The following is a 26,277-nucleotide window of genomic DNA, read 5'->3' on the forward strand; positions in this document are numbered from 1 at the left end:
GGTAGCTCTCCAGCATCTGTCCAGGCCCAGGCCTCGGGTGGAGCTTCCGTCGGCTGTGCCATGGGGTCTCAAGGCTCCGTGTCTCCTAGCTGTGCAGTGGTATCGGTAGTCAGGAGCATTCCGTAAAGTCCTAAAAGCTGTTCTCCTCTGGTGATGTTTCCAGAATCCCTAATCAGCACCTGGCTCTAGACTGTGACTAACAGGACCCTTTGAATTGGGATCCCAGATGGTTTCTTGAAGCTGTTCCTAACAGGCTGGAGTGTAAGACAACAAAGACTCACAGTGGCTGGTCACACTGGCATGAAACAAGGAATCAGCTGAAGGTTGTACACAGAGTTGCAGGAAATCTGCAAGGTTCTTGTTGAGTGAAGAGGGTGCCTCGATCACCGGAGATTATACAAGGTATACCCCACGTGGGAAACACTTGTTTTTTTTTATTTCCCACTGTGAGGACAACAGTCTTGTGGGATGGAAAGGCTTCAATCCTTCCAGAAAACACACATGCACTACTGGTGACCTGGACCAAGAGGCGGTTGAATTCAGTGCCTCTACAGGTGTTCAGAAGGTCCAGAGGAGTAGGTCTGAGACCTCTGGGGACAAGAACCGTTTTTTCAGGATTGTGGACCTGACCAGTCACACATTGCTGCAAGCCTGTTTTTGCAATTTTAGAGACGTTTCCCCACTAATGTCTATTTATGATTTGAGTCATCTTGAGTGTACTGTGATGGGTGCAGGAGGGCAAAAACCAAAAATGGGGTTTGTCAGGGAGTGAGGAAGAATCAAGCAGCTGTCCTGGGTTTCCCATAGCCTGACTGTTAGTTTAATTTCTCTGATTCTGGAGCAGACATTTGCCATGTTAGAAGGACATCAGGATGGCAAAAATGTGGCCCTGAGGGGCCATTTTCTGCAGAAAGAAAATGGAGTTAGTCCATATCTTTATAGATTCTACTGCTGCTGCCTTGCACGAAAAGTCACCTTGAGCCCCATATCACCATTTCTTTCCAAAGATTTCTTTTCCACAAACCTTCCAGAGCTTTTTTTTTTTTTTACATTAAAATTTTGTCCTAAGTTTCCCCTTGTTAAATAACTAGTCTCACTTTAGGACAAAATTACTTTTCCATCAAAGACATATTTCTCTTTTTCATTTTTTTCTTACCAAAAACACACATCCTTCTTTCCTTACATAGTTATTTCTGTTATTTCCAGTAGCCTTAATTACATTAGAATTTTTTTTTTAAGTTTTATTAATTTAAGTAATCTCTAAACACAACATGGGGCTCTCCAACGTATGACCCTGAGAGTAAGAGCTGCACGCTCTTCTGACTAAGCCAGCCTGGTGCCCCGTTATGAGAATTCTTAGCTCTTAAAACCCTTAATTTTCAGTGAACACTAATAAGTAAGCAATTGTGAACTGCTTTGCCAGCATTCTTTAGATTTTCAGATTTATGAGTATGTTTCATAATTTCTAGAAGTATGTGCCTTTTTCAGTTTCCCAAAGTATCAAAATATCTTTTCGTTTCTCTGTAATAAGTAATCAAACACAGATAAACCTGTGTTTGGTTATTGTTTTAGTATTTTAAGAGACAAAGTTTCCTTAAATCTGGAAAAAACATTTTTTAAGTCAACGATGCTTTAAACAAAAAGTTACAAAAATTCTCTTCCTTAGTTAATTTAATCACATGTTTTTCTTGTTCTGCTTGAATTTAGTTCTTCCATTCATTCTGGAAATTCCTACCCAGTTTAGTTTTATGAGCTGAAGATGATCAGAGACCTGTACTGAGAAGTCTTTCCATGAGTCTCACAGAAGACAAAAATACATTTGCAGAAGGCTTTCGTAAAAGCATTTCAGTAAAAAAGAGGAACTGTATATGATAAAAGTTTCTAAAATGGCCATGGTTAAAGATGTGATTAGAGTTTATTACAATGCAAGTGGCAGGAAATTTGGTTATTTCTGTGACATAGAACACTTTAATAACATGCCAGGACGTACAGATTGTTTGTGGAGTTTCATGTAATTTTTAGAATACTTACTTTGCTAATGGACATCTACACAAATATAAAGTTTGGTAGCACTTATTTGACCGTGTTGTCTGTGGGATTAAACACAACACACAAACCTAAGGAGTTTAATTACTCACGAGATCTTTGAAATGTGCAAGGGGTCCTCTGGAAAATTTCAGTTAGATTGTGGTTGTGAAGACTTCATTTTAGAAATTTGACTGTGGGAAGTATGTGAAAAAATATGGAAAGGTTTGGACATTTGGTTCAATAGGATCATGAATCATCATAAAACAATAATTATCCATCTAACCAAAGTGTTAATAAAAGATTATAAAGGCCAATACAGAAGGATACACAGTTATAAGCAAAATTTAGCCCTTTTAATATTAAGACTTGGGTTTTTTAAGTAAGCAAAGACCTAATAAACATAGGAAATTATTTTGGCAAAACACAGAATCCTTGTTTTTTAGACAGATAACTTTAATTTTTTTTTTAAAGATTTTATTTATTTGACAGAGATCACAAGTGGGCGGAGAGGCGGGCAGAGAGAAAGGAGGAAGCAGGCTCCCTGCTGAGCAGAGACCGCCCCCCCCACCATGTGCGGCTTGATCTGAGGACCCTGAGATCATGACCTGAGCTGAAGGCAGAGGCTTTAACCCCCTGAGCCACCCAGGCACCCCTACTTTTATTTTTTAAAAAGATTTTATTAGAGAGCACAAGCTGGGGGAGAGGCAGAGGGAGAGAGAGAAGCAGGCTCCCTGTGCAGAGCCTGATCCCAGAAGCGTAAGGCAGATGCTTAACCAACCGAGCCACCCAGGCACCCTAGGAAGATAACTTTAAAGGTAAAGAAAAACTTTTGTTTATAATTTCTTAGTAAGAGCAGATCAAGAAAACTTTGACCTTTTAACAAGGAGAAAACAACTCTAACTGTGCACCAGTATACTCTTGATAATAAAACTCATTTACTTAAATTTATCCTCATCTTACCCATACTGGCCACACAGAAAATTTCTTTCCAAAGATTTCTGTAAACCTTCTACAATTTTTTTTTTTTAAACTTCTGGACAAACTTATTTTTTTCTTCAACAAAAATGTTTTCTGGGGCGCCTGGGTGGCTCAGTGGATTAGAGCCTCTGCCTTCGGCTCAGGTCATGATCCCAGGGTCCCGGGATTGAGCCCTGCATCAGGCTCACTGCTCAGCAGGGAGCCTGCTTTCCTTCTCACTCTCTGCCTGCCTCTCTGTCTACTTGTGATCTCTCTCTGTGCCAAATAAATAAATGAAATCTTTAAAAAAAAAAAAGGTATTTCTATTCCTCATATTTTTTCTAACCCAAAACACATACCTTAGTCTTTTCAGTAGGCTTAATTTATTAGAATTTGTTACTCTTAGAAACCTTAATTTCTAGTGAAAACTAAGTAGTAAACAGCTGTGAACCAGAATTCTTTAGATTGGCAAACTTAGAAATACAGCTCATAATTTAGAAACATGTGTTTCTTCATAGTATAACAGCACAAAAGAGGTTTTGCTAACAGACCTTGCTTAAAAACAAAACTTTCAAGTTTTTAAATTTCTGGGTTACCACCAGAAATATTTTGGAAGCTATTTAGAAGTTTACCTGGAGGGGCACCTGGGTGGCTCAGTCAGTTAAGCATCTGTCTTTGGCTTGGATCATGATCCCAGGGTCCTGGGATTGAACCCCACATCAGGCTCCAGCCTTACATCAGGCTTCCTGCTCAGTGAGAAGTCTGCTTCTCCATCTATCTCTGCCCCCAACTTGTGCTCACTCAAATAAATAAGAGTTTAGCTAGAAACCTTTTGATCTTATTTACATCTATTTAATTTACTTATTCTTAATTGTATTTGGACTACCCATAAAACTGGATGAGACATTAGACAGACTCAACCATTATTCTGTTTTGGTTTTTCTCTGACAGATTTTACAACAGAGAAAACATGAAGCTCATTGGTCTTTCAGTAAACCCAGGCAGGATAAAAGTTTTATATTTAACGCTGATAAGTCTAAAGACAGGTCTGTTTTAATTAAACCAATAATCTCAAGTAAGCTTTAATACCAAGTATTTTCCCAGATCAGATGAACTTAATTTTAGAGAGAACTGTGGGGCTGGCGGTTGGCAGGGACAGAGGGAAGAGAGAGAATCTCAAGCAGACTCCCCTGTGCACATGGAGCCCAACCCAGAGCTCCCTCTCACAACTCCAAGAGCATGACCTGAGCTGAAATCAAGAGTCGGATGCTTAACCGACTGAGCCACCCAGGCATGCCCTGAGCTTTGAGTTTTAGAATGCCTACTTCTTACCAGCGCTTGCCTTCAGATAAACCAAATTGAGCTCTGTTACAAATTAATTTTAGCCATACCATCCAGAAGTACAGAAAATACCTCACATTTACAACATACATGGATACTCATTCAAACACGCAGACCAGAGGCAAACAAAATCTTCCAGCTTCTGGTTCTACTTGTGTCTGTAGAGAGATTACAGACCCAATTTCAAGTATCTCCCTCTTTTTTTTAAGATTTTTTTTTTAATTTGACAGAGATCACAAGTAGGCAGAGAGGCAAGCAGAGGCGGGGGTGGGGGGGAAGTAGGCTCCCCATCAAACAGAGAGCCCGATGTGGAGCTTGATCCCAGGACCCTGAAATCATGACCTGAGCCGAAGGCAGAGGCTTAACCCGAGCCACTCAGGCGCCCCCCTCTCTCTTTTTCTAATGAGAAATTTCCCTCTCAAGTTTGCATTTCCAAGAATGGTTCTTACCTAGGTTCTAGAGAAGATGGGGGTAGAAAATGTACAGGGCAAGTATGAAGTTTTGTCCAGGGTGGCGATTTGGAGCATATCTGCCATTATCAGAGGTACTCCAGTGGGCCCAAGAGGTCTGTTACTGGGTTCTATTTTAGAAAGGTCTCTTCCCTTCCCATTTTTCCTTCAGCCTCAGGCAATGGTGGGTTCTGTTCATATTTCAAAGACATGACCAGATTTATGATTTAAAGGGACAAGAATGCAAAAAGTTTTTTTTTCTAAGAGTTTTAGGGTAGTTGTGACTTAAAATTGACCTTTTTTTGACCTGTCGGCCGTGGCAGTCTTCCTAGCCATGGAAGAGCACATTCTTATTTACTGGCAAAGCCATCACCACTTAACGGGCATTAGATTCTGACTTGCACAGATAACCTCTTTGCTTTTGGAAACATGGAGGGTGCTGGGATTCTGGGCACATATCCAGCTATTGTTCAAATGCTTCTAGGAAGCTCAGTTGTTCTGCTGGGTAACGGAACATGGGACAAGATATTCAGAAATTCAGAGTAATGTGGGTGGAGGCTTATTTATTTAGTGCCCTGGGGTACACTGCCAAACATGATTTTAAATCTCAGTGGCTTGGGTCCTAAATGGTGAATAATGTTCTGGAAATTAGTAGGGGAGTATTTTCAAAAGAGGCCTGAATATTATTTCTGCTTAAATATGGCATTCAAGGAGAGAATAAGTGAGTGCTTCCTTGTTATAATTAAATAAAATGCTTGATTGCTCTGGGGGAAAAGAAATGACCTTTTCTTCCCTCAAGTGCAGGGCAATTTTGTTCCAATATACTGACCTTTGATAATATCCACAAATATTTTGAGAGGAATGGCTGAGGTTTGGAGATTGGTAAAGATAAGTAGATTTTTTACTTAATTCCCCCTAAGAACTGGATTCCAGCCTGAATATCAAGGGACTGGCTTACCTTTTTAACTAAATTTGCTTCTTTGTATCAAGGGGAATTTTATCTTTTGTACAGTCTGTATAAAGCTTTTTAACAAAAGCCTTCCCCCTCTATTAGCCCCTCAGCATCAGGCTTCCTCTGATCACTGAGGAGGGCCTAGGAGAAATTTCATCGGTTACCTCTTTCCCCTGTGAAGGGGAGGTTGTGAATAGTCCAATCTTTTTAATGTTTCTCTAAGCTTGGTAGGATCTTCTGAAAATGGAGGGAAAAGGGCTTTATAAAAGATCTGCAGTTGTCTGGGGGACATGAATTTTTGGCAGGAGGGGGCGTGGTCCAGAATATACCTGGCAAAGGTGAGCATATAGAAATGGCTGAGGCTGACAGAGGTTGATTACGGTAAACCAAGCCATCCTGTTTGTCTTGGGTGCTTCTATTAAATTCACTTTCTGGCTTCCAGCATTTATAAGAGTAGCCTGTATACTTTGAACCTAGAGGTTGGGCTGGATTTTAAGAAGGGGAATTTCCATGGGACGTAGACATTCATCTGTCTTAAATCTAATGTTTGTTCTTTTACCTTGTCAAGGGAATCCCTAAGACTAGCCATTATACCAATAAGACAACTGAGAGCTCTTCATAGGTAATTCTTCTCTTTCAAGTAGCCAATTTAAAGGATCTAATGTCTGGACATTGAGCAAATGGATCCTATTAATTTCAACTGTGACTCAAAGTCATAAGTCTTTTAATGGCTTAATCCAAGACTTAAGAGGTGTCCCTAGAGAAAGCATAGATGATGCAGCCCCTGTGATCCAAAAATCTACTTCCAGGAATAGTCTGGGAAAGCAACCACCCTCTTGTACAGGCCATGAGAATAGTCTCTGGACTATTCTCTGTGCCTCTGGTCTCCATGCTTCTGGTCTCCCAGAGGATGCCTGGGATGCATCTAGTACAGACCTGCTATCTGTGACATGAGGCAGGTGCTACTGGAATGAGATTTCTCCAGCACTAAGGAGCAACAGAGGTCTCTCCCTTATGGGCTGGGACCTCTTATGACAAACTTCCCGGAAAGCTGGCATGGCCAGACAGACCACGCTGCTTGTAACTGTGTATCTCGGGTCCCCCGCCTATTAGACTGGCCAGCAAGATGCTCCCCAGTAAGCGTGCTCTTCCAAGTGGCGGAGACCAGCGAAAATATGCCCATGGGTCACAAAGCCAAGCTCTTAGGACACAGAACTAGACGAAAGGAAGAATTTTATATTCGCATTAATAGCCATGCCTAAGCCTTGGGTCTCTGGGGGCCAAGCCAATACCTAGAAGGGCCCTGTCTTGAGTTTGGGGACTGTGTAGTGTTTATCGCATACCCTGGAGCATGGACATTTTCTTGAGGCTGGCGGGGGACTGAGCTTCAATCTAACCCATTCCCTGACCAGCTTATCCTGACCGGGGGTCTTTAAGTTAGATGACAAGCACTGTAACAGCTTCTAAGTGTTGACGCGTGACCACCAATTTTGCAGCTTGGGCTTCCAAGATGTTTCTTTAGCAACAGCCTTTACTTCATGTGCGTATTAACTTACAGCAAAGTTTGTCTAAAGAGACCCTGGTTTGAGGGGAACCGTGACCTCACCAGTCCATGAGGCCGGCTACACAGTAGGCTTATAGGACTGAAGCCTGCATTCTGTCCTGTGAGAATTCCTTCCTGTGACCCTCAACACAAAAGAAAGAAAACCATGACCATCTCTGGGAGGAAATGATCAGTCACCCAAGAGTACTCTACCAATTTTTGCCAAAAGTAGCTCAGCGCAAGGACCTAGTTCTACAGTATTTTCTCCTGCTAACTGAATTTAGAGAAAGAAAGAGTCTTATCACTCATTCCACCAGACCCTGCAGACAGAGAAGCTGGGAGGCTGGTGTGGTCAGAAACCTTACCTTCTGCTGGCTGTGCGTGTGTCAGCTGTCCCAGATCTCTGTGGGACAACAGCTCCAGGGCGAGCAGCTGGCCCTGAGGATGAGTATTCACCAACTACACCAGCCAGAGGGAAGGAAGAATTCTTCCTCTACCCTTCAGTTTCTTCCAGTGGGACTAAGAGCTACATTTACACAAAACAGATTAACCAGAGGAAAAAAACACAAAGCTTGAGACCTAAAGAGATGACCAAGGCAGGCAGTTTTTAGAGGCAAGGAGTAAATTCATGAGGAATTGACAGGACAAAGAAAATTTAACTTTGGGAGCTCCAATTTGTAAGGAATTCTAGGCAGAACTTGGGGTGTGATATTAAATTAGTAGACATTAACAAGTGTTGTCTATACATTTTTCTTGACTCTAAATTTCCTATGTCTGGAGATAAGAATGTCTGTACCTCCCTGGCTGCCTTTCACATGGGAGATATTTCTTCTGCTTTCAGGGGGACAGAGGAGGGTCTGAGGGTCCTTCTTGTACAGGTTGTCTCTTAAATACTATTTTATTTAAAATAATCAGTAAGCCACAGTGGAGCAGCCTGCCCTTAGCCCCTACAAAACCAATTCACTAGGGCTCTTTTACAAATTGATTTTAGTAATACCACCCAGAAACAATATCTCACATTTATGGCATACACACATACATACAAAACACAGAGGCGGTTGGTTAAGCATCTGCCTCCAGCTCAGGTCATGATCTTGGGGTCCTGGGATGGAGCCTGACATCTATCGGTTCTGTGCTCAGCAGGGAGCCTGCTTCTCCGTCTGTGTTCTCTCTCTCTCTCTCTCTCAAATAAAATAAAAAAAAAAATACAGAGGCAAGGACCCTATGGTTACTAATATTTGTGGATTTTTAAGATAAGACTTTCATTTGTCCCTGGAATCAAGCTTAAGGAGGCTGTACTAGACTTTGAGCACAAGAGCCCTTTTTAGCAGTCTGTACTATAAAAAGGCCTCTTTCCCACCCTCTGTCTCAGGTGATTGTGGGCGGTGTTTACATTTCAAAGACATGATGAATGTATAACTTCAAGGGACAGAGAAAGAATGTAAGTTCCTCCAAGAAGGACTGGGGTTTCCCAAGTCTTTGAGATAAATGAGGGAAGTTTCGGAATAGGTACATGAATAGGTGAATTTTGAGTTGTGCCCAGCACGGACTTTCATTTTTGGGGTGGGGGGGGAGGTAAGGTAAGGACAGTTGCTCCCAATTTCTGAAACTGGGCTATAACTTTAGTGACATCCTAGATCGGCCCACCGATCCCCGCTACATTATCTCCAATTCATTTCTTTCCCTCTGGGTACACAGTTGAACTTCAGAGATTTCTGGCGGTACTGAATAACCCTTGGGTTATTGGGTGTTAAAATGGGTTCCCAAAAGAGGGTACGAAGGATATTACCTTCCCCAAATCCAGAGTCCCTCCCACAGACAGCTAAAAGAATAACGTGCACGTCCCAGGCCAGCAGAAAGCCAAGCCTGTTACGCAAAATGAGACTAGGAAGAGGGTGACAGCTGCCCCCTGGGAGAGGGCATCAGTGAACGATGGGTTTGGATTTGGGAAGAAAAGGGCAACGTACGGTTTTCTTTTCCCTTCTCTACTGGGCACTGCAGGCACCTTCAGAAGCGATCCTGATAAGCATTTTCCCTCTTTGCTGGCTTCTGCCAGTTTTTCCAGGGTCCCCTGTGCAGGCTCTGCTATCTGCTGGAGGTTCCCATTAGCTATTTGTTTTTTTAAGCTATTATTTATTTGAGAGAGAGGGAGAATGAGCACTAGCGGAGGGAGCAGCAGAGGGAGCAGGACAAGCAGGCTCCCTGTTGAGCAGAGCACAATCCCAGGACATGCCCCCAAACCTGCCACCAATCCCAGATCGTGACCCGAGCCAGTGAAGGCAGGTGCGTAACTGACTGAGCCACCCAGGCGCCAACAGTTTACCAAAAAAACTCCTCTTCCATTAACTCAGAGGGGCCAGGATTGGGGGGGGGGTAGTACCTGTAAGGCCTGTGCCTTGCCAGTTTTGCTTCTGGTGGTGTTTTCAGAGGAGGAAAGGCAATGCAGACAGAAGTAGCAGAGGACAAAGGGGGCAACGGGCATTTCTTCTGACTTCCTTTAGGTCCCTCTTATACCTTTCATTTTCGGGAGGCTTTTGTTCAATCTTTTAATTCATTTTTTAACGACACTAGTTCGAAATTTTGAAACCTTCTGGAGTTTCTGCTGCTTGCCCATGTAAACACGCACCCTGTTTGCCTTGGGAACCGGGGCCTTCCATGGCGCTTCTCAAATGACTTTGTCTACTGGGAACGCTCCCCATTATGGCTGGTGTACTGCTAGGGTGTTTTTAGGACAGTTTTGCCATTTCTGCAGATATTCCCAGCTCCCAGCACCATGGGTTTTAGACTTAAATGAGCAGGTGTGCTGGAAGGTGGCATGTTTGACTCTTTAGAATTTAGGGATCCTCTTAGCTAAGCCTTGGTTTATACAAAACAAGACAAAGATGCGCACTTTAACACACCAGCAGTAACCAACCGCAGAGTGCTTCCCCGGACTGGCAGAGGGAAGGCCGTGCCCAGCACAGGCCGTTCCCTGCGTGGACTGACCCAGTGGCCTCCATGGTAGGGACTGTGGACTGGAAATGGGGAATGGACTTAAGCAGCAAAAGCCCAGTCAATGAGGACCACGGGTGGGACCTGGGAAGTGATTCCAGCGTGGACTGGTGGGCTGAACCCAGGGCTAAGGATGGGTGCTCCCTGAAAGCACCCCCAACCCCCCTCACCTTGGACTAGAAAGCCAATTGGGTTGGTATCTTGAAGGCAAAAAGGGGAGGAGAAACCAAGAGGACTCACCGGCGGTGGCCCCCCGGGCAAGGGCAAGAAAGTCAGGAACGTGGAAGGGCTCGCGGGACACGGTGCCTGTGATTCTCCCCGTCCCTGCAGGGCCGTCAGGAGCTCGCTGTAGATCCCAGGGCTGCCACCACGGCTGCCACCACGGCTGTGAAACAGAATTCAGCCATGTAAACTGGAAGGTCTGATGGGCTTTATTTAAATAATTCACACATCAGGTGGCATGTGTCTAGCAAGCAGATAGAGCTCTGCCGAGCCCAACAAGAGAGGTTTTGGAAAGGCAGAGAAGGCATTCAAAAGGGGGCATTTACTAGCCAGAAATGCACTGTGTAGGCCAGGTTGCGCTCCTAAGGAGCAGAAAGGGCTCAAAGTTTCCTGGTCAGGTTGCCTGGCTAAAGGCTGTATTCCTGGGGCGGCGGAACTGCAGTTTGATTAGGCAGTGAGTTCCATTTACTGACCTGGGGCCTTTACCTCAATGACAACACGTGGGGCCTGCGGGTTGTTTCTTAACAAAAAAACACACAATCAGTGGTCACTGCTGTGTCCCTAAGCCTCTTAGCGTTGCATCTTCATTTGCTGACTAACAAGGCTGGAGTGCCAGGCACGGTGCTAGCACCATCCACAGTGACCCCAACAGACCTGCCCTCATCCATGGCTTTACCCCTAGTGAGAGAGACGCACCATAAAGGGAAAAATCATTCAAGCAATTCATTATGAGTGCTGTCCAGAAGAGAGCTAAGAAGGGAACCTAACACAGATGAGGTTTCAGGGCACTTCTCCCTAAGGAAGGGGCATTAAGCTAAGCCAGGAAGAATGAGTAGGAGTCAGTCAGCTGTGGGCAGGGTAGAGTGTTCCAGGGAGAGGGAACAGCATATGCAAAGGCTGTGTGAGGCAGGAAGGAGGAGCATGGTATTCTTGAAGAACAGAAACATGTCGCTGTGTTCCTGGGGTTCAGATAGTATAGAAGGGACAACGGGAGGCAGAGGACTTGGGGCGTACTAGACCATAAGAGATCTGTGGGTCATATTACATATTCTGGTCTTTATCCTAAAAGCAATGGAAAGTCCTAGAGGGGTTTGAGGCAGAGGGGGTATGATCAGATTTGCTTTATAAAAAGACCACTCTGGCTCCTCCAGGGAAATGGAGATGAAGAGGCCAGACGGTACTGCCGTGATCCAGAAAAGCGATGGTGGAGCTCAGACCACCATGGTGGCGGTGAAGATATGGAGAAGTTTCAGGGAGGCATGCTGGGGATGTTTAGAGAGTAAGACACAACTCTGGGATAGACCGAGTATGAAGATGAGGAGGAGGGAAGGGGTCAAGGCTGATCCCCAGGTCACTGGCTTACACAGCTGGACGAAGAGTGGTTCGACACTGAGCCAGGGGGCGCTGGGCCAGCGTGGCCCCCTTGAGGTGCCTGGGAGGCATCGAAGTGCAGGTGTTCAGCAGGTGGAGGCACCCAGGAGAGGTCGGGGCTGCAAGCCCACTGAGGTAGGGATGAGGTCGCGGGGGGCAGTGACAGGCCCTTCCCCCAGCCTGAAGGAAAGCCAGTATTTAGAGACCACATGCAGGAGAACAGGGGAGGGGAGACTGAGACGGAGTGGCAGACACTTGAGAGCCAGAGAGCCTAATAGCAAGTCAAGTGAGCATGGTGTTTCACGGAGGCCGAGGGCAAGACAGCCAAACGCCTGTGAAGGAGAAGATGACCAGGCCTGAGAGATGTCATTAAGTTTGGGTTCCTAAAGGCTACTGGTGACCTTAGTGAGAGCCAGTTCGGAGAGTGACAATAGCTGGAAAGGAGTAGTATTATCACACGAGTGTCCGAACAGAGCACATCCCCTAACTTCAGGGCCACTTGAAGAACAGGAGAGTGTCAGAACACATACTGGCGAGGCCCCCACAAGTTCCTACGGTTTTACTTATGTTGTTTGTTTTTCTCCAACAGCCTAAATGGAAATTTGATAAAGCCAGAGGAGGCCAAAGTCTTTGAAGACGAGAAGCGGATCATCTGTTTCTGAGGCCGCCTCCACGTGTGGGGTCCATGCCCCAGGGAGGAGACAGGGCACGAGTGGGCCTGCTGAGCCGTCTGAGCGACTATAACTACGCCATGAAGAGACGTGACGCATATCCAGGATCTTTTTATCGGACATGTTATAAGACTGAGTTCAGAACTGGCCCTCAGGACCAGGGAAGTGAGTTAGTCATACTGTCCCCACGGAAGAGTTGAGGACATGGTAGAGAGTTAGTGCCAAGCTTCTGGCAGAAAAGGTGCTCAACAAACATGTGGGGGTTTGTTTTGTTTTTTGTTTTTTTTTACCTGGAACCTTCTCTTCCTCCTCAGTACCTCCCCACAGGTTGACGGCCGGCCCACCTTTCACAGCTACAGATTAACTGACATACACACAAGGTTGGGATATGACACATCCAAGGTTTTGTCGAAGGCTCCTTGCAGGCTTCTGTTTTAGTCCTTGGGTCTCAGTATCTGTTGGCAGAGATCCTGGGGTGCTCTCTTAGCAGGTCTAAGAGAAAGGGTGGGGTCTTCGTGACGCTGAGTTTCTGCTTGGGGCTTTCTCATGCTGGGCTGACCTTCTCAGGAAGGCTGATAAGGGTGGGCCCAAGTGCTCTGCACCAGGAGGAAGAACCTGTGCCCATCCTCCAAAAGGAGTAAGGCCTGGGGTCCAAACAGAAGCTTCTCTGTCTCTTGCCCTCCTGAGGAAGGGGAAGTGTCTCTCTCCCTGCCTCAGAGCAGTTGTGAGGATGACTGAACTGGACTTAAGGCTGAGGGGGTTGCTGAGAACCCTGTTAGGAGACCATATCACAGGGACCATCGTGGCAGGCACGTGCTGGATGTTACATGGGGGAGAGGGTGGTGATATTACCAGATAACTTGTTCTTTTGCCAAGTCATTTAATAAAGTACTAAAAACATTTTTAATTAGAATTTTCTAATTTCTAAAGGAAATTTTGCCTGAGAAGCATGGTAGGATCCCTGGACTCCATGCCTTGACTCCCTTCAGAGATACTCACTCTGCTGCATGGCACCCTGGTGTGGGGTGCTGTGTGGAGCCTGCTGAAGGAAGGCCAGAGGTGTCATTGTTATGGTCCTTTGCAGGCCTCTCCACCTACCAAGGGATCAAAAAAAGCCAAGGACGCAACTGAGGCCTTTTCTTCTACCTGACCTCTGAACCCATACAGCTGGCTTCTCAGAGGAGCAAACTCAGTCAGGGGTGGCTGGGGCCAGGATATGCTGCATGGGCCAAATTCCACAATCCCTCTCCACCATGCCATGGTAGGCCCTGGTGGCCAGGCTCGATGTCCACTACCTTCTGTGGCAATTCACAGCTGAGTGGACCTGTCACCCACTTTGGCAAGAGGCGCCAAGCCAATAAGGACCAAACATGAGAGGGAAAGGGATGGGGGGGAGCCTTCCAACAGTACCTTTGAGTTCTCAGAGGTCCAGTCTGGTTTTGTGCAGCAGCCCCTGTCAGAAAATGGCAACTGAGGAAGTTAGCTCTGAAAATCCTGTACAGTCATTCAGACACATGGTGGCTGCTCCGCTAAGGGGCCGCTTTGGTAGCTCTGAGCCAATCCTCCCCTCACCCCAGATCTGAGTATTCACCTAAGAGTCACCCCCTGAGGCAGCAACTCTCTCCCTACAGAGACTCTAGGCAGTAGGTCTGGAATGAACGCGTTGAGCTGAAGGCTAAAGGAGCTTAAGGCAGACTTCAGACTTCCTCAGTAGAAGAACTATACTTCTCAGTGGACAGATTCAGACTTCATTAAACCACTAAAGCTAAACTTTTGGGAGACTAACGTTTACTTAGAAACTACCAAATGTACTGATTTTACAGATTATCAAGATTAAAACTGCTGCCTCTAAGGATATTAGAATTTGAGCAGTGTTGGCTTAAGTTCTGTTTGGAAATACTTCTGGTCTTCTAGATGGTGAACTCTTTCTTCCAAATTTGTTGGAAGGGCTCTCCATTATTCACTGGTGAGCTTCTGTGCAGAGAGGTAGAGACTTTTCCTCATCAAGAAGACCACTGAAAGTTGGGAAAAAAAAATTAAAAATTCCACAACGTAGGACAGGACTCTCTCTTTCCACAGGACACCCCGGTTGGTTTTGGGAGAAACGACAGCTCCTCTATTTCAGACCTGCAACCACAGCATGTCTGGGCTGATTTGGAACCTACCCAAACAAAACAAAACAAAACAAAAAACAACAACATGGAGTCACCAGGTGGCTGTGGGCCAGGTGCTAAGACTCGGAATCTCAATCTGTGTCTTGAAAACTGGGCCTCCTAGGGATGTCCCTCCATCCCCCAGGGCAAATGTAAGCATCAGACACACGGATGCTTGGATGCTGAAAAGCAGGGTTGCCGCTCAGTACAGGTCACTAGCCACCGTGAAACCAACGCAGCACATTTCCGCTCCGGGGCAACACCCAGGTGGTTCTCTTCTGGGCTCCAAGGCTTAGGGAACTTCCTGACAAGGTCACCTATGGGCCCGAAGTTCTCAGAGTCAGGTTCAAGAATACTCCACTTCAAGCAGCTTGGGAACAGTCTAGCTTCGCCAGCTAAAGACACAGCTGTCAGCCTTCATCATTGTCACCCAAGAGCCCTACCGCTGCCGTGGGACTCACCCAACAGAGGGACGCGAGGCCGCGTCGTGGACCGTAGGACAGAGCAAGGGCCCGCGAGCCTCCGCCGGGTGCCCCCTCTGCTCCCCCACTGGATGCAGGGGGCTCAAGGATCTTTTGGTCCACTTCCAGGTGTGCCACGTGTATTTCCGGGAACTAATTTTCCCTTACAGGAAAAAAAAAAAAAACCCTCGCGCTGGAGCTGAAAGGCAAAACCGTGATCATTAGCCCAGGTCCAGAAAGAGCGATGTTAATGAAAATGGAATTTGCTGCCGAGGTGGCGGAGGTCGCATTACCTTAGAGATGTGCTTGTAGCAGCACCGCTGTGTCCCCGGGGCCATCCCTGCCTGATTCTCTCAGCCTTAAAACGCAACCGACTGCACACAAGAGGAGCTTAAAACTTTTCCAGGCACTTAACACTGAAAAGGTTATGGGCCCTCGATGATCTGTAACAAGAAATTTTTTAAGCAACAGTGAATGATAAAGCAAGTGCAAGGATGTTAGTCAAGTTTTTCTCATGACTACGTGCCTGGTTTTTTTGTTTGTTTGTTTGTTTGTTTTTTTGAAAACAAAATAACAAAAGATCTCAACGTTTTTTCCTTGACTTTTTCTGCCAGTGCTTTTGTTATAGAAACAGTAATCACAATATTAAAGGAAATTTTTTAAAATAATGCTTATAAATGACACAGTACTAAGTTACTTTAATTTTTACGTGTCATCTTCCCATGGTCTGCCTACTTTGTGACATTTTCCCCAACTTTTTTTTATTGTGGTTAAATACACAAAAAATTTACCATCTTAACTATGTTTAAGTACACACATCAATGGTATTAGATATATCCATAATGTTGTGCCACCAACACCACCATCCAGCTCCAGAATTTTCTTAGAACTCTAAAACTCTAGGTTCATTAAGGAACTCCCCCTTCTCCTCCCTCCCCAGCCCTTGGCAACCCCCCTTTCTGTCTCTAGCATTTTAACTATTCTAAGTACCTCATTAAGTAGAATCACACTTGTGTTTGTGGTTTTGTTTTGTAACTAACATATTTCATCTACCAGGATGTCCTCACGTTCACTTTCTACATTGTTACATAGGCTTTATAAGGATCCTCTGTATTCTGTTGATTTGCTTAATTATGTACCAAATATTAGAAATCCAGTCTTCCAGATTGGTTGTGGTGGTGATTATTTCATAAAACGTTTCTGTGGAAGTAGAAAATTTTTTAGGACTGTTTCTTTGGAGTAGGATTATTCAGTCAAAGATTCTTGCTATGAAATTTTCTTTTTCAACTTATGTCAGCGCATAAAGTCTAGGTGTGTACTAAATGATTTAGAAGCAGATGAAAGTTACAGGACAATGCAATGTGAAGCCAGCAATGTCTCCTCTGCCCCTGTCCTGGACCCCAACCCTCAACAGTGTTTAGGCACTGCAAGCTACAGACTGGCACCGATGACCGCTACAACTTCCGGGAAGAGTGAATCATCCACAAATCATCTGTTTGAAACTGGTCCTGTGCAAGATAATAATTCATTAGTGTAGGTATCACTATCTTCAAAATCAGTTTTCCTTACTTTAAAAAAAAATATGGATGTATATATACATGTCCTTGCTTTGCCAAACAGACCTAGTGTGACTATACCCATTATACTGACTCAAATGGAAACCACCTCTTCCCAACAATCCTACGAAATAGGAATTACTTCATGAATGAGGGAAACTGAGAACCCATGACTATGGGTGTAGGTCTTCGTCCTAATCAAGATGTGTATCAAAATGTGTGTGTGATGGGCGGAGGGAGCAAAACCCTTCAGGAAAGGAATTTTGGCAAATGTAGAAAGCCACACCTGGCAACACCTGAGAATCTGAGCTCAGATCAATTCTCCTAGTCTACTATCCGGGAGACTGGTGTTGGAGCAAAAGGGACTTGCCTAAGGTCACACAGCTAGAACACAGGCCTGTCTGGTTCTGTTTTCCTTCTGTTCTGGTAGTTTGTGCCCTTCAGTTCATTCTGCAACTGACCTTCTTCCTGCTAAGTCTGGTAAATCTGGTCCCAATCCACTAGGGCAACTTAACAAAACGCTCACCCTAAGAACACAGATGGGGTCTCTCCTTAGTGTCCCTGGTGCTAAGAGTTACAGGACTCTGGAGTCACATTTTCAAACCTGAAAGTCACAAAGCTAGGAAGACCCTGGAGAAGTTTTGGTGACATGAGTCTGACTCTACAGAGCCAACAACTTCCTCATTGGCCACTCAACCCCCATCCCCCAACCACGGATCTGGGCCAAAGGAAGTAAGTGGGGGCATTCCCAAGAGCTTGAATAGCTCCTGTTTGGATGGTTTTCATCACAAGAGGGCAGCATGTGTCCAGCAATTAATCAATCCATTGTGCCAGTGGCTCCCAAGGATCCAGAGAGCTGGGGGCCTGTGACATTGTTAAGACCCCATACCAAATATGTAATGTTAAAAGCAAGTTCATTTTAAGCCCATTCACCCTTGTGTCCAAAGACATTGGAAGGCAGAGAGTTTGCCCCACGGCTCGGTGAAGAACAGTACAGCAAGTCTCTGGGTGGTGAGGATTTAGGTTCACATCTCAGTGCTATCAGGAGTTGTGTGACCCTGGACAAGCAACTTAGCTTTTCTGTGCTTGGGCTTCCTATTCAGCTTCCAATCCAATAAATTTTAGTAGTTACAACATTCTTATTTTTTCCTTCACTCTTTTAACTGTCTTGAACCAAGTTTAATCATTGTGCAAAAACACTGCTCGTGTTGTTTAAAAGAGTGCCAAGTGTCAAAGGGGAACGAACAGACTGTCTTCACAGGAACCTTTCCTACCTGAAGCATTCTGGTACCAGCAGCTTCAGAGCTGGATTTCGGAGACCGCCACCAGGCCTTCGGGCAGAACCTAAGGCCGACCAAATCTGCCTTTGCTGTTGTCCCACTTCCCTTTCTCACTTCCTAATTCCCTTACCCTCACAGCCCATCCAAGAGATCCACAGAACCCAAGCCTCTGCCCACCCCAGGGTGCTGACTTTTTACATTAGCTCCTCCTGCTCAGCCATCTCCCTCACAACCCCAGAAAAATTCCAGAACACATCTGGCTCTTTTGAAAGGGTTTGATCCCTGCAACATCTTAAGCAGAGCTGAGAAAGCTCATCCATCTATCCGTCCCTTCCCTCCCCGACTCCTCCCTCTCACAGGTAAGTACTGAACACCAGACTTTATCCCAGGCATTCTGGGGGATGGTAAGAATACAATGGCTATGTCTGGTCTTTGATTTTACCCTATTTACAAGTTAACCAATTAGACTGCTTCACGGATGCTGGCATGCCACAAGAGACTCCTGGGTCAGAGACACAAGACTTTACCATCCACAGAACAGCAGAGAGCTGATGGCCAATAAAATGGTTTCAATAAGGATATCAGTCAACAGGGAATGTTTCTGTAAGGTCAAAGTGAGATTAGTCCTGAAAAATGCCCATGGATTTAGTGACATGGAGGTTAAAGGTCACCGTGGTAACAGCCATCTTGGTAAGCTGACAGCAGGGAAGCCAGACTGCAATGGGGCGAGAAGTAACTGGATTAAGGGTATCTTTCAAGAAATATATGAAAGAGAGAAGACTGGACAGTGCTCAAAGGGGATATGGAATCTAGGGAGGGTTACTTCATCCGAAGTAAGACCAGTTAAGTAAGTGTTAACTGGGAGGGAGAGACAAGTATATATATACACATAGAGAGAGGTGGTGACCGAGAACTGGAGACTCCTGAGGTGAGCTGGACCAGGGCCTGCAGCACAGATGAGACACAAGAGGCTCTCACGCCAAGCAGGGCTTGGCCAGGGTGAGGTGCAGAGTGATGGGTGTGTGAGGCTAGGAGGAGGACGCTGGCACACTGCCAACATCCAAGGTGAACGCTGGACTTTGTGCAACAGTCATCTCTACGGATGGAAGGGAACCAAAAACAGAGTAGAGCAGAATGTATTTCTTCTAAATGTGGAAACGTTTCTCAGGACAATTTTTGCCCCTTTTGATTCTTTTTGTTTCTGAAAGACAAAAAGAAAGATATTAAGTAAGCAGCACTTAACAGTCTTCCCCTCACTGTCCCTCCTCAGCAGGAAGACTCCAGGGCCTACCATCACTGAACATCACTGAAGGAAAGAGGTCAAGGATACCAAGAGTTTACTGGAATTGTGGCAGACTCCCTTCTTTGGGTCTCACAATATGTCAGACCCTGTTCTAATCACTTATATTTACCCCCGCCCCCACTCCTCACAGTAACCCTGTGAAGTCAAGGAAACTGAGCTACGGAGAGATGAAAGTAACTCACTCAGAGATCGCAGTGAGATGGCAGACCTTCCAACATAGGCGGTCTAGCACCAGTTGGTGTGTTCACCCACATACACCAAACTGCTATTACTGAGGACCCAGTAGAGTAATCCAGAGAGGAACAGAGGTAAGAGGCTCCAGAGGGAGAGATGAGGAGACAGTGACCCGTTAAAACTCAGGCACAATGGGCCCCCTTAATTTGGACCGTAAGCTAAAATGTCGTCACTACAGTGGTTTAAACAAATGACTAAGACTGTATTTATATGCCAATTCTACTCAACTACATTTATCATGTATCAGTAAATATTTCATATTTATAAATAGGCCTGAAATATAATTGTGAAACAAAATCAGTATGATTTTTATTCTAACCAACAGTGATATCAGAACTTGATTCAGTATGAAAACAGCCTCATAGTGGACTAGATAATCAAGTAAGTGACCAGGGTGTTACAGATATCTGAATGATTTGCCCAACTTGTGCACTATTACTATGATATGTATGGTAGATTCTTGGCGCAAACGCTCTCCAATAAACCACATTTCCCTCTACTTATGTGACTTGCAGCGGATCACGAAATGATACACTGGCAAACACATGCAAGCAGGAGCCTGAAAGGGGCTTGCAGATCGGAGCTTGTCCTCCCTTGCTGCTAGGAAGCCTTCCATTGCCACATAAATAATCTCAAGCAAAGCTGCCAGAGACACGTGGGCCAGCCAGCAGCCAGCCAGCACTTACTTCCAGACATGCGCAACTGAGGCAATGCTGCCAGCTGCCCCAGCTGCTGGCTGGAGCCCCGTGAACAAGTCTAGGCAACAGCCTGCATTTCTGAATCTCGGGTCAGGGAGTTTAATAAGGGTGTGCTTTTAAGCTACTAAATGTTGGGGAAGTTTGTTACTCAGTGAAGGATCATTGAAACAATACATAAAAATTAAGGAAGGCGAGCCGTTGTGCTTAAATGCACAATGGCTTAAATACAACAGAAATTTACCTTTACCCCCAAATGCACAATGGCTTAAATACAACAGAAATTTACCATTACCCCCAAATGCACAATGGCTTAAATACAATAGAAATTTACCATTCCTAGAAACAGTTCAAGAAGGTTTCAGATGGGTGGGAGGGGAGCTCTGCTAAACACAGTCACTCAGGGACCCAGGCTGTCAGTTTTTGCCATCTTCGATGTGTGGCTGCCAAGGTCACCTAGGCACCATAAACCGAAGAGCGGACACAGAGAGAGCATGGAGGACAGCACATGGGAAGCTTTATGGACCCATTCAAGAAACAGAGCGTATCTCTTCTATTCGCATTTCAAAGGTAGAACCCCATCACATGGCCAACCCTAACTGCAATGAAGGAGTCTACTTCTGTGCCTGGGAAGGTGAGGAACAGCCTGATGAACTCATAGTTTGATGCTACAGACTTTTATTAGCTTTCAAGGCACAACGAGAACACAGGGAACCTAATCCATGTAAATCTTCATTTCTTAATCTACAACACAGGGAATAATTGTTTTTGTTAGGTTGTTATAAAGATTAAATGTAAAGCACTCAGTAAGAGTGTGTGGTACATGATAGGCATTCAATAAATGGTAGCTATTAGTTTTATTACTGTTACTAAGTTGGATGGTGTGAGAAATCAGAGTATGAAGAGAAGGAGTTACACTAAGCTATCCAGAGAGCAGTACCATTAGTCATGAACTGTCCAAGTACAATCACGAAAGTGTAACTCAAACCAGTGTTACCCAAAAAAGGAGGGATTTATTAGGACAGAAAGACAGGGTCTAGCTCTTCATGTCAAAGAAGACCTGCCAAACTAGAACCTTCTCCAAGACTTCAGAGGTTTGAACTCTTTTCCCTTCTCATGTTATATGGCACATACATAGATCTTTGCTTCATTCTCTCCAATGCCATACCCTTAGCATGTTTTAACAAGCTCCAGAATTTTTCTGATTTTCAAATATATGATAATACTGTTGTAGTTGTATTTTTCAAGAGTGTCTGTTGGCCATGAGTTGGTAACTGCTGAAGTTAGGAGATGGGGACACGGGAGCTCACTACACTGTTCTCTCTACTTTTGTATACATTTGAAAGTTTCCACTAAACAAACAAACAAAACAAAAACACAAGACTGATCTAATCTTGACGGAGATTCAAGAAGAAGAAGGGATGCACTTGATGGCCCATCTCACATCACATTTGAAACAGTGATTTTCTGCTTTGGTGCAAACTGTGTATTACCACGGAAATGCTGCCACCATGATCAGCATTATCATCTGTTTGGTTGTGGTTTCTCTGGATTTTGAGGGAAATGGCTAAAGTGATCTACAGACCACAGGGTTTGACAAGGTTGGATGAACTCAACTATGACCCTGTCTTGACCTGACTCCTAGAACACATTCGCCACTTTCCTCATATCTTATCACCTTAAGAAAGGTAGAGATGGGGCGCCTGGGTGGCTCAGTGGGTTAAGCCTCTACCCTTGGCTTAGGTCATGGTCTCAGGGTCCTGGGATTGAGCCCCGCATTGGACTCTCTGCTCAGTGTCCACCATGACCCAGTAGGACCTCATCTTAACTTGACCCTATTTCCAAATAATGTCACATTCCCAGGTAGCTGAGGTTTAGACTTCAACATGACATTTTGAAAAAACAATTCAACCCACAACAATCACCTTTCAAGATATTTTAAGAATTAACTCTTTTTAGTTTAAAAAAAAAAAAAAAGCTTAAAAAAAGCTCTGTTTTCTTTTTACATGGGTTCTCCGAGGGCAAGCAGGGAGCCTGTTTCCCCACCCCCCTCTCTGCCTACTTGTGATCTCTGTCAAATAAATAAAATCTTTTAAAAAAAATTTAAAAATTAAAAGAAAAGAAATGAAGAGCTATCTTGGTAGCACTTTCCTTAAGCACCTTCATATTTAACAGTCTCAGGAGAGAACAGAGCAGAGAAAAAACACAAAAACCGCAAAAACTACAGATCTACTTTCTAGTGATGAGGACAACAAACTCAGGGTAGTCAAGTATGTATTAAGGGTAACTAATCAGAATAGCCAATACTCTAGTCAGCAGCAGAAAATTTAAAAAATAGAGGTTGAAAACAGTTAGCTACTACTCTTTCTAGTAAGATATTTTTTCCCCCCAAGTAGCCAAGTGATCAGGAATGAGTATTCTCTTCATTTCAGGCCAGTCCTGAAAGGTAACTGCCATCATTTTATTACAGGATGTATTTTCTGAGGGGGAAAAAAATCAATTTCTCTGTCTTCCATTCTTCGTAATCATGTCCTACGAACTGGTTGATCTCATCTATTACACTGACCACATAAAAAATAAGGGCTGAGAGTAAAGATGCTGATAATCTTAGAAAAAAATTCTAAGGATATAGGAAGCATCTGTCCAAAAAGAAAGAGCATATTGGAATATAAGTTTTACAATTAAAATCTTTGCTAATCAGTCTTGATATTCAAATCATTTTGTATCCAAGTCAGATTTCTTTATTTTCACAAAGGTGGTAGACTCCTTTCCAAAGATAGAATATCACACCATATTCTATCCCAATTTTTTTTTAACTATGTACTGTTAACATTCCTTCCATTGGGTGGTAGAGCCTATGTCTTCTCCCTGTGAACCTGGGAAGAACTTGTGTCCCCCTCAACCAATAGAGTACAATGGAAGTGACTCTACGTGACTTCGAGACAAACTCACAAGGAAGTCATGCACTTCTGCCTTGCCCTCTTGAGGCAACTGTTCTTGGAATTGAACCACTGCACTATGAGGAAGTCATGCAACTACAAGGACCTGTCACGTGTAGGTGTGCCGGCAAATGTCCCCCACTGAGGCCCCAACCAACCCCTAACATAAAGTGGAGGCTCTGGAGATCTGGTTTGGACCCTTCCCCAGCCAAACTGTGACCCCCTAAATTGGAAATGGTGTATACACCTCAAATTCCTTGAATCTCCATATTCATAAGGCTGCCTTTTCTGAGACAACAGCAGCTGAGTACAAGCTCCAAATAATCTATAAACCCCTTCAGAGTTCCTGAAACCTCCCCTTCCCAGTGTTTCCTGGGACTTTTAAATTCTGATCAGTTTGTACTGTTCTTCGGTGAAATTTTGCTTCTAAGCATTTAACTCAGCATTCCTATTATCTGTCTGGTTGTCCACAGTCTTAACTGTCACTCGTCTGTAACAGAAAAGCCTATACGGAGGGACACAGACCAGATAAACTCAAGTGAGGCTGGTCCTGATGGCTGATGAGTTCAGGACATCTCATCTCATCAGCCCTGCATCTTTGGAACAGTCTTTGCCTTGGGTCATTATTAGTTTGCTAGGGTTGTCACAAAAAATTCAACAAACTAGGTGGCTTAAAACTGTAGATACTGGGGTGCCTGGGTGGCTTAGTCAGTTAAGTGTCTGCCTTCAGTTCAAGTCACCATCCCAGGGTCTTAGGATCGAATCCCACATACAGAGCAGGGAGTCTGCTTCTCCTTTTGCCTCTCGTCTCTCATGAATAAATAAATAAAATCTTTTTTTTTTTAAGATTTTTAAATTTATTATTCGACAGAGAGACACAGTAAGAGAGGGAACACAAGCAGGGGGACTGGGAAAGAGAAAAGCAGGCTTCTCTGCTGAGCAGAGAGCCTGATGCACGGCTGGATCCCAGGACTCTGGAATCATTACCTGAGTCAAAGGCAGACACTTAACAACTGAGCCACCCAGGCACCCCTAAATAAATAAAAATCTTAAAAGAAAAAAAATACCGATTCTCTTATAATTCTGGAGATGAGAAGTCCAAAATAAAAGTGGCAGCCGGGCCATGCCCACTTTAAGGCTGCAGGGAAAAATCTTTGCTAGCTTCTGGTGGTCACTGTAATCTGTGGCCCTCTTTGGCTTATACCAGAGTGTTCCAATCTCTGCTGCTGTCATTACATGGCCCACTACCCTCCTTGTGTGTCCCTGCATCTCCAAACCTCCCTCTCCTGATAAAGACATCAGTCATTGGACTTAGCGTCCACCATGACCCAGTAGGACCTCATCTTAACTTGACCCTATTTCCAAATAATGTCACATTCCCAGGTTGCTGGGGTTTAGACTTCAACATGACATTTTGAAAAGACAATTCAACCCACATCAATCACCTTTCAAGATATTTTAAGAATTAACTCTTTTTAGTTTAAAAAAAAAAAAAGCTTAAAAAAAGCTGTTTTCTTTTTACATGAGTTCTCCGATGGCAAGAGCTGGTCCCCTGCCAGATGCTGGAGACACATAGTTGCACAAGCACATTAATCAGTGCAGTAATGCTCATGAGGTCTTTGTAGTCGAAGTCTGCATTCAACTTCAGATCAAATACCTTTTCCTTCATGATATCCTTTTATATTGATAAATCATGGATAAAACTTTCCAAGTTGCCCAACTGCATCAAGTATTGCTGTGGTCACTTGGGGGAAATCTGACATGAGCCAATTGTTCACTTGGCATCTTGGCACAAAAAGGAAACAAAATCCCAACTATAAAATGGTATGCTTTTAGATTCTATCTGAAATGGTATCATGTTGATAATGGTAAACTGTGATTAAGTTACTTATGCAAATGTAACCACTATCAAAATTATACAAAGAAACAGACTTAAAATACCATAAATAAATTTAAATGAAATACTAAAAAATGTTCAGGTGACCCACAGAAGACAGCAAAGATCAAAGAGGAACAGAAGAAAGAAACAGAAAAATAAAAGACTTAAATCCTAACATACCAGTAACTACATTAAATGTAAACAGTTTACATACATGAATTAAGAGAGATGGACACAATGGATAAAAAAGCATTTTAGTACCTATAAGGAAGAGAAGAGAACTGTCAACATCAGGAATGAGAAAGGAGATATCAACAGACATTACAAACTCAGTGGACAGTAAAAGGGTAATAAGAGAATATTACAAACAACTCTAAACACATAAATTCAAAAGCTTAGATGAAACTGACCAATTCCTCAAAAGCTACAAGTTAACAAAACTTACCCCAAAGGAAAGATAACTTGAATAGTCTTACAACTACTAAAGAAATTGAATCAACAGTTTAGAACCTTTTGTTAAGGTATCTCTAGGCTAAATGATTTTAGTCCTGAATTGTACCAAACATTAAAAGAGTAAGTAACAGCAATTTTACCCAATTTCTTCCAGGAAACAGAATAGAAGGAAACACTTACAACTGAGTTTTGAAGGGTCACAAGATAGAAGATTCACATACAAAAATCAATGATATTTCTGTATTCCAGCAACAAACATATCAAAACTGAAATTAAGATCCACAAAACCGTTTATAATTGCTCCCCCTAAAAGAGAAGTACTTCAGTCTAAATCTTTTTTTCTTTTAAATTCAGTTAGCCAACATATAGTACAACATTAGTTTTTGGCATAGTGTTCAATGATTCATTAGTTGCATTTAACACCTGGTGTGCATCATTATCATGTGCCCTCCTAAATATCCATCACCCAGTTACCCAACTCCCCACCTCTTCCCACAGCCCTCAGTTTGTTTCCCGGAGCCAAGAGTCTCCCATGGTCTGGCTCCCTCTCTGGTACCCAAGATCTATAAGGAACTTACCAAACTCAACACTCAAAAAACAAATAATCCAGTCAAGAAATGAGCAGAAAACATGAATAGACACACTTCTCCAAAGACATACAAATGGCCAACAGAAATATAGAAAAAATGTTCCACATCACTTGCCATCAGGGCAGTACAAATCAAAACGACAATGAGATACCGCCTTACACCAGTTAGAATGGCTAAAATTAACAAGACAGGAAACTTAGTCTAAATCT

General features: G+C 43.9%; 2 protein-coding genes and 2 non-coding genes across 9 annotated transcripts in view; 2 read left to right on the top strand and 2 right to left on the bottom strand.

The window, feature by feature from the left end:
- Positions 1-13,432, top strand: part of NOD1 (nucleotide binding oligomerization domain containing 1) — a 68,563-nt gene extending 55,131 nt beyond the window's left edge. For all 3 annotated transcript variants that reach the window (XM_059396638.1, XM_059396637.1, XM_059396640.1), the window contains one exon: positions 12,444-13,432. In XM_059396638.1, the coding sequence (XP_059252621.1) occupies positions 12,444-12,516 (73 nt within the window). In that variant the 3' untranslated portion in view covers positions 12,517-13,432. The remainder of the gene's footprint in view (positions 1-12,443) is intronic.
- ZNRF2 (zinc and ring finger 2) overlaps positions 1-26,277 on the bottom strand; it is a 396,032-nt gene that overhangs the window by 246,728 nt on the left and 123,027 nt on the right. The window lies entirely within an intron of this gene.
- On the top strand, positions 5,072-5,189 carry LOC132017075 (small nucleolar RNA SNORA24). The gene has a single exon (XR_009404152.1). It is a non-coding gene; the product is annotated as a small nucleolar RNA SNORA24 (small nucleolar RNA).
- Positions 22,606-22,674, bottom strand: LOC132017098 (small nucleolar RNA SNORD2). Its single transcript, XR_009404171.1, has one exon. It is a non-coding gene; the product is annotated as a small nucleolar RNA SNORD2 (small nucleolar RNA).

Source organism: Mustela nigripes, chromosome 4, assembly GCF_022355385.1.
Source record: "Mustela nigripes isolate SB6536 chromosome 4, MUSNIG.SB6536, whole genome shotgun sequence".
NCBI classification, from domain to species: Eukaryota; Metazoa; Chordata; class Mammalia; order Carnivora; family Mustelidae; genus Mustela; species Mustela nigripes.